The sequence below is a fragment of the Antechinus flavipes genome, chromosome 3 (genome assembly GCF_016432865.1).
Source record: "Antechinus flavipes isolate AdamAnt ecotype Samford, QLD, Australia chromosome 3, AdamAnt_v2, whole genome shotgun sequence".
NCBI lineage: Eukaryota > Metazoa > Chordata > Mammalia > Dasyuromorphia > Dasyuridae > Antechinus > Antechinus flavipes.
In genome coordinates this window covers 3,355,112-3,374,422 of record NC_067400.1, presented here as the reverse complement: position 1 = coordinate 3,374,422, position 19,311 = coordinate 3,355,112, and the positions used below count along the sequence as shown (strand labels likewise).

Genomic DNA, 19,311 nt, shown 5'->3' with positions numbered 1-19,311 from the left:
GCAGGTAGATCTGGGATCTTGTCCATTTTCCTGCCCAAGGGCACGCATGGGCGCCCCTTCTTCCGACCAGTGGTGACACCTCAGTTTTGTTCCGATGTCCAAGCACACGGCGGAGCTTCTGACTCCCCCAAACCAGGCTTCCTCAGACCCAGAAAAGGCAAAACTCCGCCCAACACCAACTATCTGGGCCTCGGCCACTCCGGCCTTGATTTTCCCACTGACGTTCCAGGGAGGAATCCCTTTTACTTTGCTCCAGGCCCAGGTAGCCAACGGCCACTAACAGAAAAGCCCATCAGACCCCGCTGTGCTGTCTGGTCCGGTCCGTGCCCATCAGCGAAAGGGACAAGAGAGACCCTGGGACTTGTAGCTCACTCTCGCGGCTACAAGGTAATGGCCCGGCACAAACAACTGAAGAAAAAGAAGCCCCTCGTTTCAAGTCCCCTCAGCTAAAGCTCGACCCGACCTGGAGTCTCTCATACAACATGTGCGAGGAGGGGAAGCCAGGCCTTGGGCTTCCCCAGCCGAGCCCAGGGAAGGAGGCCGGGTGGAAGCTCCGGGGGTCAGGCCGCCCGCCCTGTGTGACTCACGGGCTGGGACTTTTCTCACAGCTACTGAGCTGGAGAAACCGATAAAGTGCCACGCCTGGGAGCAGAGGGGATTTCCAGCCCGGCCCCTGGATGAGGCTTCAGGATGTGCTTCCGCCACACCCCGTGTGCGCCCTGGCCGGGCCGGCAGGCCTGTGTCCCTCGTGTCCCTCTTCCCAGCACTCGGGCAGTAGAAGGGCTGGCCGCAGGACTGGGCTGGCTCAAGGGAAGAGCCGCTTTTGGAGACGGGACTAGGAGGGAGCTGAGCAAACAGTGTCCCCGGAGGTGGGCAGGAGCAGCCTGTCCCAATCCCTGCACTCGTTGTGACAGCTGAAGCTGCCCGACCCTGCTCTGATCCTTCTGCCCTGAGCTCTAGGACTCCCCCACGCTCAGCCATCAGCTGAGCCACCTGTCCTATATCTGGCCTGGCTCTGAGCATTGAACGCTGCTTTTTCCTCTCCCTATGTGTGGACAAGTCTCCAGCCTGTCTCTGTAATCAGCTTCTTTCCGGGGGATCCAAGGTCGAGGCAGTGAGTCAGTGACTGTGGGACTTGGGGAGCCTCCTATGCTGACCGTGATTCAGGGCTGCTTGTCTGTCTAGCCCAGCAGGGCTCGGTCTCCTCCTCCATGGCTCGGGAGTTCCAGTCGTTGCTTGCCTCGGGCCCGTAGGATCAGCCTGAGAAGGGATGACTAGGAGCAGCCTTGAGTGTTTAACCCACTTGGGAGAGTTCCACCGAGGTCAGGAATGACCCGCTCCTGTTTTCTATCTTCCGGAACAGCCGGGCCACGCAGAGAACAGAGCACTGGCCTGGGAATCAGGAAGCCGCATCTCCCTGAGTTCAGATACAGTTTCAGACACTCTCTGGACGTGTGACTCTGGAGAAGTCACGTAAGCCCTGCCTGCCCACCTCCTCACCTGTAAAATGAGCTGGAGAGGGAAATGGGAAACCACTCCAGCGCCTTTGCCAAGAAAATGTCACATGGGCTCACAATGAGCTGAATGTGGCTGAAAACCCGTGAACAGCCCACCAAAAGTGAGTCAGTGTCCCGGAGCAACGGCTCCATTCAGGGACTTTTCTCCTCGGATCAAGCTCAAGTTTAACCCTTCACAATGTCCCTGCTCCCCTTTGGGACCAAGCAGACAAGACTCGTGGTCTGCGTGAGACAGTCCTTGGTCTGAGAACATAGTTCTCGGGTCCCTCTCGAGCTTTCCTTCTCCAGGTTAACATCACAGAACTCTAAGCGACCCTCCTGTGACATAAACTAAGAATCCTCCTCCCTCCTGGCCACGCTCTTCTGGACTCTGTCCACCCTGTCAACGACTCTGAAAATGTGGTGTCCAGAACAGAACACGATGTTCAGATGTGGCCTGAGGGAGGTGGAGTTTGGCAGCGTCCTCGCCTTCCTGGCCCTGGAGGCCATGCTTGCGGGACAGCCACGTGAGGGGGGTGACAGCAAATCGGGGAGAGGGCCAAGGGATGAGATCCGGCTCTAGCTTGTCCAGCATCTGCTTTCTGGGGAAAATGAGTAAAAATGCACATTGGGCAGATGATTTCTTCATAGGATTTAGGAGGGTAAATTCATACAAGTTTGTATATTTTTGATCAAGAGAAATCAGAGTAAAAATTCTTTGACTCACCGTAGCCACCTCCTATCTTACACACGCAGCTCTTCTTTTGTGCTCACCGTCTTTGTTGCTGCTGCTTGCTCACAATTTCTGGATCTATGTCAAAATTCAAGCTAATAATAATGTTGCTTTCAATAAAGCTTCTGAAGCACTGATATAAGAGCACCCTCTTGTGGTCTTATAGTTCTTTCTCCCCTTCTCTCTCTCTCTCTCTCTCTCTCTCTCTCTCTCTCTCTCTCTCTCTCTCTCTCTCTCTCTATCTCTGTATTTGTCTCTCTTTCTCTTCTCTGTCTCTCTCTCTTTTTCTCTGTCCCTTCTGTCTGTCTCTCTGTGTATCTCTCTTTGTCTCTGTCTCTCTGTATTTCCCTGTCTTTCTTTCTGTCTCTCTCTTTATCTCTCCATCTCTCTCTCTCTCTCTCTCTCTCTCTGTGTGTGTGTGTGTGTGTGTGTCTCTGTCTGTATCTCTGTCTCTCTCTGTGTGTCTCTGTCTCTCTCTTATCTCTCTGTGTCTCTGTCTCTCTTATCTCTCTGTGTGTCTCTGTCTCTGTCTCTTATCTCTCTCTCTCTCTCTCTCTCTCTCTCTCTCTCTCTCTCTCTCTCTCTCTCTCTCTCCTCTCTCTCTCTCTTTCTCTCTCTCTCTCCCTCTCTGTGTCTAGTGTGAGGGCGGGATTTGGAGGAGCTAGACCATGAATCAGGCTCTGAATTCACTGGGGAATGAAGAATGTTCTGGGAATGAGTAGCTACCAGCTACCAGAGTGTGGGTTGGTTAATCAATATGAATTAAATGAACCATTTGAGTTAAATAGGTGCACTACTTAGGGATGGGGGTAGAAGAAGAATCCTCAAGTACAAATAGGGAGAAAGAAACATCGGCAATATACAGAACTGTAAAGAGTAGGAGATGGGGGCGAGGGGGGGAATCTAGGAGGAATTAGGAGGAATCCAAGAAGATAGAAGGAGTGAGAAGAGTAAGGGTTTAACACGACTCTGCCTCCCATGTCCTGCCTCCTAGCAGTTAGTAATGTTGGGATCTGAGAAATCTGGAGTCCTACTTCACCAGGCAAATGCAGGAGAAGGCACAATCTCAAGGCCAAATGCAGCAGGCCCTTTAAAAAGGAAACATCCACAAAGAAGTTAATTTTAGGAGGGCTTGAAACCATACCAGAACCTGTCCACTCCCCATCTGCCACCAGCCCCAGCTCCTCCCTATGGGACAGGAATCTGGCTTTACACAAATCAGAAGTTTGTCTGTCCAGTCATGGGCTGGGATGAGACATTTTAGGCAGGGACCTGAGGCAAATTGCCAGATCCCCCACCTAAAACTTCTCCTGGGAACTTCAGCTCTTAGTTTGCCTCCAGTTCTATAATAAAGAGGCAAAGGTCATTAGATCTTATGTAGGCACCCAGGCTAATAAAACATCAAATGTAAAACAAAACTCAACCCTCTCAAAAGTTCAGAACAGAAGCTCTCATCCTAAACCCAAGATTGGGCAGAAAAACTCTTCTTCCTGAAACTCTGGACCATCTCCAGGACCAAGACACCATTTGTTCTAATCCATGGGAAGGCCTTTCCTCCTCCTCCAGTAAACCAAGCAGGAGGTATTGGCATTGAAATCCTTTAGATCTCATGTGCTTTCCCCACCACACATCACTTATCTAGAAAAAAAGAGCCAGTTAAAGAAAGGTATCACACTCATTCTAATCATCATTTTTCCATCCGTTGCCTTAATTTGCATTTCTCTAATCAGTAGTGATTTAGAGCATTTTTTTATGTGACTATAAATAGCTTTCATTTCTTCTTCTGAAATGTTCATATTCTTTGACCATTTATCCATTGGGGGCTCTTCTTTTTAATCAGTTTAGCTTGATTCCCTCTACATTTCAAAAATTAGGCTTTTTTCACAGAAACTTGTTATAGATCTCTCCCTTCTTCCAGTTTCCTATTTTCTTTCTAACTTTGGCTGCATTCGTTTTGTTTGATCAGTTTTACATTTTGTGATCCTCTCGTTTTCTTCTTTGGTCACAAACTCCTCCCTTACCTATAGCTTTGACATTTTTCCGTTTTCTCACAATTGACTTATATCACCCTTGAAAACAAAATCACTTGTTCATTTTGACCTTATCTTGCTGTATGGTATAAGATTTTGATCTAGGCCTAGTTTCTGCCTGACTACGCCCCAGTTTTCCAGTCAATTGCCAGTTAGTTTTTTTTCCCCAAAGTTTGGATCTTGGAACACTAGATTACTATGATCATTTACTACTGTGTCTTATATACCTAATGTATTCTGCTGATTCACTCACTTTTAGCCAGTATCAGGTTGTTTGATGATTGTCACTCTGTCAACTACTTTGAAATCTGGAACTATTCAGCTGCCTGTTTGTTGTTGTTGTTTTTCCATTGATTCCCTTAATGTTCTTGATCTTTTGTTCCTCCCAATTAATGTTATTATTATTATGTTTTTACCTAGCTCAATAAGAACATTCTTTGGTAGTTGGATATGGCACTGAACAGTAACATTGACTTAGATAGAATTGCCATTTTTTCCCAGCCTACCTCCCCATGAGCAATTAATATTTCTCCAGTTGTTCTGATTTGATTTGTGTGAAAAAGGTTTTTGTTTTGTTTTGTTTTATGATTGTTTTTACATCATCTCTGGGTTTGTCTTGAAAGATGGATTCCTAAGTATTTTTATTGTCTGCAATTATTTTACGATCCTTTCTTTAAATAAAAATTTCCAAAGTAAAAAGGGGCACCACCTTTCACCATTTGCACAAGACAGATCTTCACATATTTGGAGAAAATGGCCATTTCACTACAAGTCTTCTCTTTACTGGGTTCTGCATCAGTCTCCATACAATATGGTATTAAGGTCCTTTATCATCCTGATGGGCCCACCCTGGATGCTCTCTAATTATCACTGTCTTTTGTAGCACATGACACACGGAATTACATCCAATACTTCATGCGTATCTAAGGCAATGGACACCGACTATTTATTACTTCCCTTGGCCTGAATATTATTCCTCTCTTAATTCGGGCTAATATCTCATTAGCTTCTTGCCTGAAAGATAACCCTTTTGACTTAACCCAACCTCACAGCCCACTAAAAACAAAACAGAATTTTTGTTCCAGACGGATGATACTCACTAGTTACAATGAGCTAATAAAAACAACAATGCCAGAAGCATATCCATGTTATACACACCTAAGATAAAAATAAGGACAGTGTCAATACTAATACTTTTTTTTTCTCTGAAGCAATTGGGGTCAAGTGGCTTGCTCAGGGTCACACAGCTAGGAAGTGTTAAGTGTCTAAATCCCGATTTGAACTCAGATCCTCCTGACTTCAGAGCTGGTGCTCTAGCCACTGTATCACCGAGCGGCTCCTGAATACTAATATTTTAAAGGCAATGCACATGTCTTCTGGATTGGAGTCAGCAAACTATAAATTACAGATGCTTACAAGCAGTAGCAAAAGTTGCTTCTATTTACTTAACAATTTTCATTTTTAAAAGGTTTTCTTATCCTATGCTCCTTTTTCTGTAGTTATGTTCATACTGTTGACTCAGTACTGAATCTATTCCATTTGAACATCTGTGGAAGGAGCAGGAGGGTTTAAACTAGAAGAGAAGGTTCAACAAGCCACAAGAGCTGCCTCCAGTGTTTGAAAGACTCTCATGGGGAAAAGAAATTGGCCCCAGGGGTAAGAACACGAGTCAGAGGGGAATTAAACATCTGCAACCACTTGGAGCCCCCCAAAGGGGTAGGAGCTGCCTGGGGACACTTTGGGCTGCCCCTCCTTCAGTCTCCCAGCAGAGGCTAGACCACTGCTTCTGGGGCAGCAGGGATCCGGTCTTGAACATTGCTTGGAACAGGAGGCTGCTGAAAGTCTTGTCTGAGATTCTATGATGGTGGCAGTTTGAAGGATCACCAAGCTCAAGTTGTTCATAGGCAGCATGTATGGAAGGGTGGAAGATGAGAGAGAGAGAGAGAGAGAGAGAAGAGAGAGAGAGAGAGAGAGAGAGAGAGAGAGAGAGAGAGAGAGACGGAGAGGGACAGAGACAGAGACAGAAGGGGGAGGGAGGAAAAGGAAGAAAGAGGAGAGGGAAAAGGGAGGGAGGGAGGGGAGAGAGAGAGGAAGGAAAGAGACAGAGACAGAGAGAGAGAGACGGGGGTGGGGGAGGGAGGGGAGAGAGAGGAAGAGAAAGAGGGAGAAGAAAAGGGAGAGGGAGAGCAAAGAGGGAAGAGAAGGAGGGAAGGAGAAAATCAGCTCCTGAATTAAGAGCAGAGGCAGAGACATTGGTCCAACAGGTTGAGGAAGAAAAACAAAAAAGATTTGGAAGTCATTGAGAAAAGTCGCTTAGAAAGTTAATGAAAAGAAAATAAAAATTTTGCCAGATAGAAAGAGGAGCCCCATTGAAATAAGCCGAGGAGGACAGCCAGGTGGTCATAAAGCTCACTTCACTGTTCCTCCCTTATTCAGACTGACAAATTTAACTAAAAGATACATAGAAAGTAATTTAAGGATCTGAATAGATTTTGAGAACAGTTTGATATGCTAAATCTCTGGTGATTACTGAATGGGAACAGAAAGAAATATATTAATTTCCCAGGCATATAATTTATGAATTTGGCCGTGTGCTAGGGCATAAAAGTCTCAAACAAATGTAGAGAATCATCCATCTTAAATGCATCTTTTACTGACCACAAGACAATAAAAATTCTAATCAATAAAGGGCATTTGAAAAAAGGCTTCAAATTTAACTGATGACAGTAATTTAATACTAAAGAATGAATGAGTCAATCACTCATTCAATCGATCATGAGCATTTATCCACTATGTCTCAGGTATTGTGTCTTAGGAGCTGGTGGCTCAAAAGCAAAAAGAAAATATACTTTCTGAAGAAACAACATGTTCATCTAGTAATAGTGTAAAAAATGAACAGAAGTTAATTTGCCATTTATTAAGAGATTGGGGAAAGACTTCATGATTTTTCAAGCCTTTGAACGCTATTACTACTAATTCATGTTGACGATGGCTCTTGAGCTGAGCAGGAGGGAACCTAGGACAGAGCTGAGACAGTATATTCCAGGTTTTGGAATAGTCGATACAAAGATAGCAGGACAGGCTAGAAAGGCAGAGGTAAAGGAGTAAGGCCATTCACTGTTCCCAAGTCTCAAAGTATACCAATAAAGCATTTTTAAAAGGGGAGAAAAGTCCTATTTGTGGAATAGAAAAAACATCTCCATTAAACATATTATTACTACATTTAAGATATTATATAGTTACTACGAACTATATCACCTGAATTTTCATAGGATGAAATAAGGTTATAAAGCAAATTCCAGAAGCAATCGATAGATTGTTCAAAACAAAAGACAACTATACATAATACTCAAAAACTTTTGGGATGTAGCCAGAGCAGTTCTTAGACCTTTTCTGAAGTTCTTCCAAAATATCTTCGGCTGGAGAATTGTTAGACTCCAAATATTTATGGGTTCTGTCCCTCTAAAACCTGTTCAGAGGCTTAATGGTGTTGACCCTGGAAGAGCTTAGATAAAGACCTTTCCTTTCTCTGCCATTTTGGCTCCATCTCTTCAGTAATATCTATATGGATTCATGAGTGCATCCAAGGCAATCCCTTCAGACCACTCCCCTTCTTTTCTTCCTTGTTGAAACTTTTGTCTTCAAAATTTCCTCCCCCAGGAGGAAAGAATTTGTGACCAAAGAACTAGATCATTATTGATCACAAAATAGATAATTTTTATTATATTAAGTTAAAAAGTTTTTGTACAAACAAAACTAATGCAGACAAGATTAGAAGGGAAACAATAAAATGGGAAAACATTTTTATATTCAAAGGTTCTGACAAAGACCTCATTTCCAAGTTATATAATTGATTCAAATTTATAAGAAATCAAGCTATTTTCCAATTGATAAATGGTTAAAGGATATGAACAGATAATTCTCAGATCAAGAAAATGAAACTATTTCTAGTCATAAGAAAAGGTGCTCCAAATCACTATTGATAATTAAGACAACTCTGAGATCCCACTACAGACCTCTCAGATTGGCTAAGATGACAGGAAAAAATAATGACAAATGTTGGAGGGGATGAGGGAAAACTGATACACTGATACATTGTTAGTAGAACTGTGAACAGATCCAACCATTCTGGAGAGCAATTCGGAACTATGCCCAAAAGGCTGTCAGACTGTGTATATCCTTTAACCCAGCAGTGTTTCTACTGGGCTTATATCCCAAAGAGATCTTAAAGGAAGGAAAAGGACCCATATGTGCAAAAATGTTTGTGGCAGCCCTTTTTGTAGTGGCAAGAAACTGGAAAATGAGTGGATGCCCATCAGCTGAATAAATTATGCTATATGAATACTATGAATATATTTATTATTGTTCTGTAAGAAATGACTAGCAGGATGATTTCAGAGAGGCCTGGAGAGACTTACATGAACTGATGCTAAGTGAAATGAGCAGGACTAGGAGATCACTGTACACTACAAAACAAGACTATACAAATGGACATGGCCATTCTCAATAATGAGATGATTGAGGCCAGTTCCAATTGCTCAGTGATAAAGAGAGCTATCTACACCCAGAGAGAGAACCGTGGGAACTGAGTGTGGACCACAACATAGTATTTTCACACTTTTTGTTGTTGTTTATTTGCACTTTATTTTCTTTCTCAGTTTTTTTTTCTTTTTGATCCAATTTTTCTTGTGCAGCAAGATAATTGCATACATACATACACACACACATATATTAGATTTAACAAATATTTTAATATATGTAACATGTATTAGACTACCTGCTATCTAGGGGAGAAGGTGGGGGGAGGAGGGAAAAATTGAAACAGAAAGTTTTGCAAGAGTCAGTGCTGAAAAATTACTATGTATGTATTTTGTAAATAAAAAGCTTTAATGAATTTTTTTAAAAGGGAAAAAAATGGACGAGCAGTCCCTTTGAAAAGGGCTCAGCAAGCCCTCACACTAGAGGTGTGATTAAGTAAGTATAATTTATTATTTTAAAAAAATTTCTTCTCCCTCCTCTTCTGTCCTAAGGATGAACAAACTTGTTCAAGTCAGAAACAAAACAACTCCAAGCCATCTTCCCCTCCAACTAATTTATACAATTATCTTACTGCACAAGAAAAATCGGATCAAAAAGGAAAAAAAAGAGAGAGAAAAAATAAAATGCAAACAAACAATAGCAAAAAGAGCAAAAATGCTAGGTTGTGATCCACAACTCAGCTTTTATAGTCCTCTCTCTGGGTGTAGATGACTCTCTTCATCCCTGAGCAATTGGAACTGGTTTGAATCATTTCATGGTTGAAGAGAGCCATGTCCATCAGAATTGATCATTGTACAGTCTTGTTGCCACGCATAAGGATCTGGCTCTGTTCATTTCATTCAGCATCAGTTCCTGTCAGTCTCTCCAGGCCTCTCAGAAGTCATCCTGCTGAACATTCCATCGCATTCATATGCCATAATTTATTCAGCCATTCTCCAAATGATGGGCAGCCACTCAGTTTCCAGTTTCTGGCCACTTCATTCTTGCACAACCCTTTCCCTCCTTTAAAATCTCTTTAGATATGAGCCCAGTAGAAACGATGCTGGATCAAAGGGTGTGCCCAGTTTGAGTGCTATTTGGGCGTGGCTCATATTGCTCTCCAGAATGGTTAGATCCACCAACAATGCATCAGTGTCCCATTTTCCCACATCCCCTCCAACATTCATCATCAGCTCAGCCTGTCATCTTAGCCAATCTGACAGGTGTGTAGTGGTCATACTCCTTTTTAAAAAACGATTATTTACAAAATCTTTAAAGTCTGTAAGGGAACTGAGGACAGAGAGGATGGTTTCAACCATCCCAACATGGCTTTTGCCTCAACTCACATTAACCCGGACACACGGAATTGCTCCGCTTCCAGCGCACTGACCAGTTCCCTAAACTATGAATCAAAACAGCCAACGAGTCTTTGTTCAAAAACACACATTCCCGGCCAAAAAGTAAGCACGTAAACGGCATTTGAGTGGGAGTTAAGAAGCGTGGAACAAACTGATGGCGTTCACAGGGGCCCGGGCTGTTTTAGGAAGAGGGTGTCGGCGCCTTCTCAGCGCCCTCGTCTTGCTCTCGTTGACAGAATGCCAGGATGTGAGATGGACGCGAGCCCTGTCCCGGGGATGTAGGCCCGATAAATGGCCAGAGCCAAACAATCCGCATAAAGGATTCAGTGTAGGCCGCCGGGAACTGACCGAGTGGGTTTTCTGAGAACCAGTCTAACTAACCACAGTGAGCATCAAGACCAGAAGGTTGATTCGACCCTGATATTAATGATTTCGATCCTATCAAAGTCTTAGACATTGCAGAGCCTCCGGACAGAGACCTGCAGCCCGGCCGTGAGTTTGGCCCGGCTACCCACACGGGGAGGGCTTTCGCCACAGTATTTCCGGGACCAGCCACAGTGAACGGCCATGAGGAGAGCCCGGAGCGGACGGGATTGCTTTGGGAGATTGCCAAGGTCTTTCAGGCCTGGAGATTCGGGAAACCGGCCTTCTCAGGGCCGGCGCTTTCTCAGAGCTAGGGCATGGCCGGGTCTGGGGTGCATACATAGGGACTGATGCGCACATACACGGATGCGTGTGTAGGCGAATGCATTTCAGTGGTTTACATTTTGCTGTCGCGTGTATACTAAGCTAGGTATTGCTCGCCTTCGCAATGGGGAGGGAAGAAAGTGAGAAAGGGAAAAGTTGGAACTGAAACTACAAATTAAAAAAGATTTAAAAATTGTACGTCTGCCAGGAAAAAATAATGATGAATGTTGGAGGGGATGCGGGAAAACTGGGACACTAATGCATTGTTGGTGGAGTTGTGAACGAATCCAACCATTCTGGAGAGCAATCTGGAATTATGCCCAAAAAGTTATCAAATTGTGCAGACCCTTTGATCCAGCAGTGTTTCTACTGGGCTTATACCCCAAAGAAATACTAAAGAAGGGAAAGGGACCTGTATGTGCCAAAATGTTTGTAGCAGCCCTGTTTGTAGTGGCTAGAAGCTAGAAAATGAATGGATGCCCATCAATTGGAGAATGGCTGGGTAAATTGTGGTATATGAATGTTATGGAATATTATTGCTCTGTAAGAAATGACCAGCAGGATGAATACAGAGAGGCTTGGAGAGACTGACATGAACTGATGCTGAGTGAAATGAGCAGAACCAGGAGATCATTATACACTTCGACAACGATATTGTATGAGGATGTATTCTGATGGAAGTGGATTTCTATGACAAAGAGACCTAACTGGTTTCAATTGATAAATGACGGACAGAAACAGCTACACCCAAAGAAAGAACACTGGGAAACGAATGTGAACTATCTGCATTTTTGTTTTTCTTCCCGGGTTATTTTTACCTTCTGAATCCAATTCTCCCTATGCAACAAGAGAACTATTCGGTTCTGCAAACATATATTGTATCTAGGATATACTGCAACATATCCAACATATATAGGACTGCTTGCCATCTAGGGGAGGGGGTGGAGGGAGAGAGGGAAAAAAACGAAACATAGGCGAGTGCAAGGGATAATGCTGTAAAAAATTACCCTGGCATGGATTCTGTCAATACAAAGTTATTATTAAATAAAATAAAATTTAAAATTAAAAAAAAAATTGTACGTCTGCGTGTGTGGATTTCTATTGCACATACATGCATATGCATTAATATATGTATTTAGCGGAAAGGTTCTCGTAGATTAAAACACATTTTACATAAAAAGTGTAGACATTTTTCTAATAGGATACATTGTATCCTTCCACTCCTTGCCGCCTCTTTCAGCCCCTAGAGGGCCTGCGCTACAACTCAGGTTCAGGAGTGTGCGCATGTCCTCCAGTTGCCGAGCCCCGCCCCCTGCTGCCAGCAACCGAGCGCGCACGCGCGTCCGCCGGCGGCTGCTCCGTTGCTAGCTCTCCTGAGGGCGCATGCGCTCAGCGGCCCGCCCGGAACGTTTGTATTTCTGGCCCCGGCGCCCGGGGGGACGCTTTTTCCACGCCGGACGCGCTACGGAAGCCGGCCGGGCCCCCGGAAGCGGAGGCCGCTAGCCGAGCCGCGGCTGCCACTGGATGTCCTTGCCGTCACTGCGCGCTCCTCCCTTGGCCTGGGCCGGCCGCCGCTGAAGCCCGCGGAGGAGAAAGAGCAGGAGGAGCCGGAGCCCGCGGAGGAGGAGCAGGCAGCGGCCTGAGACCGCTACCGGAGGCGACATGTGGCGGGCGCGCCGTGCCACCGAGGCCTGGTGAGAGCCGGGGGCGGCCGGGGAGGGCAGCGCCGGAGCCCGGGGACCCGGTGAACCTCCAGCGCCCCCCGCCGCACGGAGCCCGGCCCGGCAGCAGCCCCCGCCTCCCGGCGGCCGGAAAGCCCGGGTGGGCAGGGGGGCCCCGAGGGGCCAGCTCCCCTCCCTCTCCCTCTTCCCCTGCTCCCCTCCCTCCCCTCCCTTAGTCCCCCCGCACCTGTGGGCCAGGCCCCAGCCCCGGGGGGTGTGAGGGAGCCGCCCCTTCTCCACTTCTGGCCCCTCTCCCGGGTGGCTCAGCCTCAGGGTGGCCGGACGGAGGAGCTCGGGGCGGGCCGAGAGCAGCCTGGAGGACCCCGGTCCCTTGGGCGTGGCCGCCGAGGCCCGAGGGGCGTCAGTCACCTGCTTGGGGGCTCGGCCTGGTGTCCTGCCTCAGGGCGGGAGGCCCTTGGTGGGAGGGCCGGGGTCCTCCCCGTCTCCTCGAAGCCGCGGGACTGGCCTTGCTCCGGCCGGGAGGGGGCGGCTCCCCCGCAGCCTTGCGGGCCGTAGGTGTTTAATGAGGGCCCTTTACAGGGCCCGGGTCCCTGAGCTGTGCGGCAGCGTTACTCTGCCCGGGCCGGGCTTCGGGCCCGTTCTGTGCGAGAGACGCTCGGGGGAGGGGAGACCTGGAGGACTCGGGCCCCGCCCCTTCCTCCCCTCCGGCCCGGAGCCGGCGCTGCCAGAGCTTTGGGGGCTTCCCCCGAGCCCGCTCTGAAGGTGGGACTGTCTAGTGCTGGGCTTCGTGGGAAGCGGCCGCAGGCGGCCTCCCCAGAGGGGCACAATATTGCCGGCTCTCGGTGAAAGCTGCGGCCGGAGGGACAGTGCCCCGCTCCTGCCGCGGGGGCTGGGCTTCGGGGCTCGGCCTGGGGGGCTCGGCCTGGGGGGCTCGGCCTTGGGCCGGCCTTGGGGGCTCGGTCTTCGGGGCTCTTCCAGAGGGGCCTCTGTCCTGGCCCCTCCGCCCTCTGGCTCCTCCCTGCTGGGGCAGTTTCCTTGAGGGTCCCTCCTGGGTCCTTTTCCCTGAGAGATTTTACATTTTCCCCTTTCCCTCCTGTTTGGTTTGTTTGGCTGATTCTCCCCGCAGAGAATTAGCTTCTCTCCGGCCATGGGAGTTTCTGATTTTCTTGGGCTGGCTTCTGTGCCCCGGTGGGCTTGGGGTGGGCCCGGGGTGGGGGCTTTGTTAGGTTCTGCCGGGTGGGCACCGGTGGGGGGCATCTGCAGCCGCTGGGCAGTTTGTCTCAGGGTCTGGGGCCACTGCTGGAGCGAGGACCGAGGGAGAGCCCCCTCCCCCCGGGGCTTCCTGATGCCGCTTCCCCCGAGAGCGTCTGGGTGATTTTTGCCTGTGCTCCGGCAGGAGGACTGCAGTGTCGACCCTCTTGGCTCAGCGCCCACAAGGAGGAACCTGTTCTGTCCTTCCCTCCCACTGGGTATTTTTTCCTCACCTCGTTTTCTTTTGTGCTCCCTCAATGGCGTCCAGTCACAGCGCAGGAGCTGCCTCCGGGAGCGCTGGGGCTCGTAGCCGCCACTCGTGTGCAGCAGGATTCTCCTCCTCCGGGTCCCCAGCACTGAGCCCTGGGGGCAGAGGGAAGGGCTGTTCGGTCCCAGAAGCTTTTGAGGATGGGCCGAGAGGAGCCCTCTGGGAGAGGACTGAGCTTCTGGGCGGAGCCATTGCTGGATCATGAGGAGAGGAGTTTGGTCAACGGATCAGAATGGGGAGAAATTTCCCCGACCTCTGCCTGGACCTTGAGGCCACAGCCCCTCCTCCCCCCTCATGTGGCGCCGGCTCTGGGGGCAGACTTGATGCTGTCACTGGTCACCCGGCGGCGGCTCGTGGGCCCTTCGTGGGGGAAGATCCAAGACGGCTGCGCCGGGCCAGTGAGGGGGGCTCGTGCTCGTCAGAGCAGAATAACGCTCTCGCACAGCTCAGGGACCGGGGCCCGCAAGCCCGGAGCACCGTCAGCCCCACACAGGGAGCCCAGAGCACTGTCACAGGGAGCCCGGAGCACCGTCAGCCCCACACAGGGAGCCCGGAGCACTGTCACAGGGAGCCCGGAGCACCGTCAGCCCCGCACGGGGATCACGGCCAGCCCCGCACAGGGAGCCCGGAGCACCGTCAGCCCCGCACGGGGATCACGGCCAGCCCCGCACAGGGAGCCCGGAGCACCGTCAGCCCCGCACGGGGATCACGGCCAGCCCCGCACAGGGAGCCCGGAGCACCGTCAGCCCCGCACGGGGATCACGGCCAGCCCCGCACAGGGAGCCCAGAGCACCGTCAGCCCCACACAGGGAGCCCGGAGCACAGCCGGCCTCACACAGGGAGCCCGGAGCACCGTCAGCCCCACACAGGGAGCCCGGAGCACAGCCGGCCTCACACAGGGAGCCCGGAGCACCGTCAGCCCCACACAGGGAGCCCGGAGCACGGCCAGCCTCACACAGGGAGCCCAGAGCACCATTGGCCCCACACAGGGAGCCCAGAGCACCGCCAGCCCCATACGGGGAGCCTGGAGCACCATTGGCCCTGCACCAGTGTCTCGACTGGAAAGAAAAGCCGGTTGTTTGCCGTTGCGGTGGGAGAGAGGCGTAGAAATGTGGCAGATTCTGCGCCGGAGCTGTTGGGGACGGGCCAGTGAGATAACTAGAGAGCTGGGGGGGAGGGGGAGAGGTGCAGTAATTTAGTGATGGAGTCTGGCTGGGGGCAGCGTTCCCCTCCCTCTCCAACCGTTTTCGTCCTGTTGAATTCAGCAGAGCCCTGTAAAGCTCCCGCCGTGGGCGAGGCGCTTTGTGCCGGGGTCCAAAGGGGAAACGCTCAGCTTCTGCCCTCGAGGAGTTTGTAGGAGAGGTGGCCGAGGGCGCCGTGCGGCCCGTTGGGGGCTGAGATTGGCAGGAGGCGGGGCCTGCAGTCTCCGGGTGTCATCCAGCCAAGGGCCAGGGGGGCGCCCAGACTGGCCCCAATACCAGGCTTTATGTCAAGGTTACAAAGAATCAAGGTCGCCTGTCCACACTGGGGCTGGGCCTCTGTGAGGGAAGTTTGTGAGGAGGCTGAGTCCTGGAGGAGGCGGGGGCTGGGCCGGGGGAGGGCCGGGCTCTGCCGGGGGAGGACCAGGCTCTGCCGGGGGAGGGCCGGGCTCTGCCGGGGGAGGACCAAGCTCTGCCAGGGGAGGGTCAGGCTCTGCCGGGGGAGGACCAAGCTCTGCCGGGGGAAGACTGGGCTCTGCCAGGGGAGGACCGGGCTCTGCCGGGGGAGGACCAAGCTCTGCCGGGGGAAGACTGGGCTCTGCCAGGGGAGGACCGGGCTCTGCCGGGGGAGGACCAAGCTCTGCCGGGGGAAGACTGGGCTCTGCCAGGAAGGACCAGGCTCTGTGGCCCCGGGGTCAGCCCTTCCTGGCCCCCAGCTTCTCCTTGCCCTTTGGGGTCCAGTCGGAATGCGCCGAGTGTGGGCCGCGGGCACCGCCTCCTGCTGTCGCTGCTGTTCTCGGGCAGAGGAAGTCTTGGCTGGGGTTCCCTTTAACCCTCTGCTCCCCCTCGTTTGCAGTGAGGTCTGCCGGAGCCTGGTGAGCGCTGGCTGCGCCATCAGAGGCGCGCTCTCCCTGCCGCAGCCGCGCCTCGTGTCCCGGAGCCTCCACCACCCGCGCCCCCCCACGGCGAGGCCTCCGCGGGCCCAGCTGCAGGGCTGTCAGCCCTTCTCCTCCCTCAGCCACCTCGCGCTCCGAAGATGGAAGCTCTCTCCGGCCAAGCCCAGCTACCAGTCGCGGAGGCACTTCTGGCCGGCCCGCCTGGCGGCCCGGCTCCTGCGGCTCCGCTACCTGCTCCTGGGGTCGGCCGTGGGCGGCGGCTACACAGCCAAGAAGGTGAGGGGGGGCGGGCCCCGGCCGCCTCGGGGCCGCCCCACGTTCAGTCCCAAGCTGGTTTTCTCTAAAATGGGGCCCAGAGATTGGGAACACAAAGGTTGGGAACACTCCCCCCCGCAGCGGGCACCCACTCGTGCTCGTGGCGATGCTCTCGGTCACTGTCCAGGCCCGGGGTGGCTTCGCGCTTCTTCCCAGGGCGGAGCACAAAGAGGAAAGCGGGATTTCGGGCAGTTCATGGAAAATCTAGGATCTCAGGCTTAGGTCGGTCTCCAGCCAGACGCTCGGCCCCTGCTGTCCCGGGGAAGGAAGCGTTAGCCCTGCGGCTGGTTGGAATCCGAACTCGGCTCTCTGGGGATGGACGTCGCCCCCCAGGGGTGGGAGGAGGGCCGGGTGACATGTCCTTGTCCCTGGGAGAACTTGGGAGGTCCCTGTTCACACCCAGGGCTCAGACTCGCTCTGTGGGTGAGCCAGCACGTGCTTGGGGCCTCGGAGGGACGCCCAGTCTCACTGAAGGGCCCTTTTGTCTTCTAGACCTTCGACCAGTGGAAGGACATGATGCCCGACCTCAGCGACTACAAGTGGATCGTGCCTGACTTTGTGTGGCAGCTGGACGAGTACATCGACCTGGGTAGGTGCCCTTGCCCCGCCCCCACTCTCAGATCTCACAGGACCTGACCTCGGTGGTTGGGCCAGCAGAGTGCCAGGGTGCGATGGCCGCGGGGCCGGAGGGCCAGGCTTGAGCTTCACTTGGTTTTGGTGCTATTTAAATGGGGGGTCCGGAAGTGGCCGCTCCTTCCTTTCCAGTGACTGATGATACTCAGAGAATGCTCTGGCGGGGGGTCTTGCTTTGTGTGAGTGCTGCCTGAGCTCAGGGCGGTGTTGTGCTTCAGGTGTCGGTCTGCACGTGGCCTTTTCTCAGGGCGCCCCCCTCCTCACACAGACCCCTGTGCCATAGACACGAGCCGTGGCTTCCCGAGGGCGGCTTAGCAAGCCCCACTCCCAGAATTCTCTCTCTCTCTCATACACACACACAATGGAAAGATCCATTTGACCCCAGTGATTTCAGTAGTGTACGACGCTATTTAAGCTTCCTTTAGTGAGTTGCTCATTCTCTTTTCCATCACTTGCTCTGGTTTTCAGGCAGTAGCAGATGTTTTTGATGGCTGTTGCTCTATCCCATTCCTTCATTCCTACCTTTGATAGTCCAGCTCTTTTCTTCCCTGTCTTCCGACAGTTGCATGGAGGCGCTGCCCCACGCCCGGGTCCGAGTCTGCTTCCTGTTACCGGTTTTTCCCTTTGCTGGGGGCTAGGGGAGAGCAGCCAGGGCCCCGGTCAGAGGCGAGCGCTATCTCTGGGCCGTCCCTGACAGGTTTCCTCTTTCACTTCTCCAGAGAAGCTCAGTAAGGCCCTCCCGGATTCAGAGGCCTTGGCGAAGCTGATTCCGGACCTGGACAAGCTGGCGGGAAGCTTCAGCCTGCTCAAGGACTTCTTCTCCACAGGTGAGGCTTGCACGTGCCTAAGGTCACACCTGGAGCCAAGCGGGAATGGACTCCAGGGCCGAGTCGCTGCTCCAAAAGGGGACTTAAAACTCACTGCTCCTCGGGTTAGCGGGCACAGGGAAGCTGGCTGATTTTTGAAAAGAATCAGAGCTAAACAGGGTGGGGTTAGCAGCTAGAATCTGCTCTTAAAGTTTTTTCTTTGTCTTTAATAGTTGATTTAAAATGTAGAGATTAAAATTATCCCACTACAGTAAAAGAGACTGAGAGCTCTGAGCAAACAGCATTTTATAAAAGGGTTCACGATCGATCCCCTGTAGTGAAGGGAACCTCAGATCTTCCTCACGATCTGAGCTGCCTCCTCCTTCCCGAGTCCTGTGCATCCCAGAGCAGTCACAGTAAGCACAGTCATGTGATACACAAGTTAAAATAAGCACAGTAACATGTTGCAGGGACCCAGGAATATCTCCACAAAACTTCCCCTTAGATTGGGCCGGAGGAAGTGGTTCAGGCTATCAGTCAGTGACCTGCATCAGTTGGTCACCTGCACCTTTAGAACAAGGGATTGTCCGGAGGCACAGAAATATTTTGGGATTTTCCATGTAGTTGTGATCTCTGCCCCTCTGGGCTTGGTCACCATGACAAGGCGGAACGAGGGTGGAGGGCCTGTGGTTAACTTATTATAGTTACTTAGAATCTGCAGCTCTCAGCTCTGGGTCTTATGTACAGAACTTGGATATGATTCTATCAAATTGATTAATACTGAATGGAATAGAGGAGGGGTCTCAAATTTTCCAAGACCCCAGTGTTTCTGTGGATCGTTACAATCTAAATGCATGGAGGGCGGTCCTCAGTGGGTAAGGTACTGAGAGGCACAAGGGTGACATTAGAGAAACAGCTTACAACATACTGATTGGGTTTTGTTGGATCCAATATTAGCTCATCATATCCTAAATACACAATGAATGTCTGAGGTGTCTGACTCGCTAACCCATGAGAGAGAGGAGAGGACTCTGGTCAAACATGCCCCATGAGGTACAGAAATTGGGGACCCATAGGGCATTTGATCTAGCACAGCAACACGAGCATTGTCTGTCCTGTGTGTGAGTTTGTGGAAAAGACAGTCTAACAAAGAGCTGCTCTATTATGATGTTGCAAAGCCTCGAATTCAGTCCTTGGGTCCTCTGGAGATCTCTCTTAGGAATACTGGAAGAACTGGGGCTTCAGAGCAGTATCCAGCGGATTAGCTTTTCCAGTTCGGGTCACTTGCAGAAGCCCTCTTTTCTCTTAAAAATCTCTGACAAGATAGATCTTACATTACTTTTAGGAAGGACTAAAATTTTAGACTACATTTACTCTTTGCTGAAGATAGTCTAAAATTTGCCTTCTACTAATAAATATTCCTTCCTGCAACAAACTTA

General features: G+C 50.8%; 1 protein-coding gene across 9 annotated transcripts in view; it reads left to right on the top strand.

The window, feature by feature from the left end:
• Positions 1-12,290: 12,290 nt before the first annotated feature.
• Positions 12,291-19,311, top strand: part of OPA1 (OPA1 mitochondrial dynamin like GTPase) — a 74,916-nt gene continuing 67,895 nt past the window's right edge. For 4 of the 9 annotated variants that reach the window (XM_051991621.1, XM_051991617.1, XM_051991619.1 and 1 more), the window contains exons 1-4: positions 12,294-12,516; positions 16,079-16,394; positions 16,926-17,022; positions 17,786-17,893. In XM_051991621.1, the coding sequence (XP_051847581.1) occupies positions 12,485-12,516; positions 16,079-16,394; positions 16,926-17,022; positions 17,786-17,893 (553 nt within the window). In that variant the 5' untranslated portion in view covers positions 12,294-12,484. Of the gene's footprint in view, positions 12,517-16,078; positions 16,395-16,925; positions 17,023-17,785; positions 17,894-19,311 lie in introns of all 9 variants that reach the window. The other 5 variants (XM_051991618.1, XM_051991620.1, XM_051991615.1 and 2 more) reach the window with 4 other exon arrangements.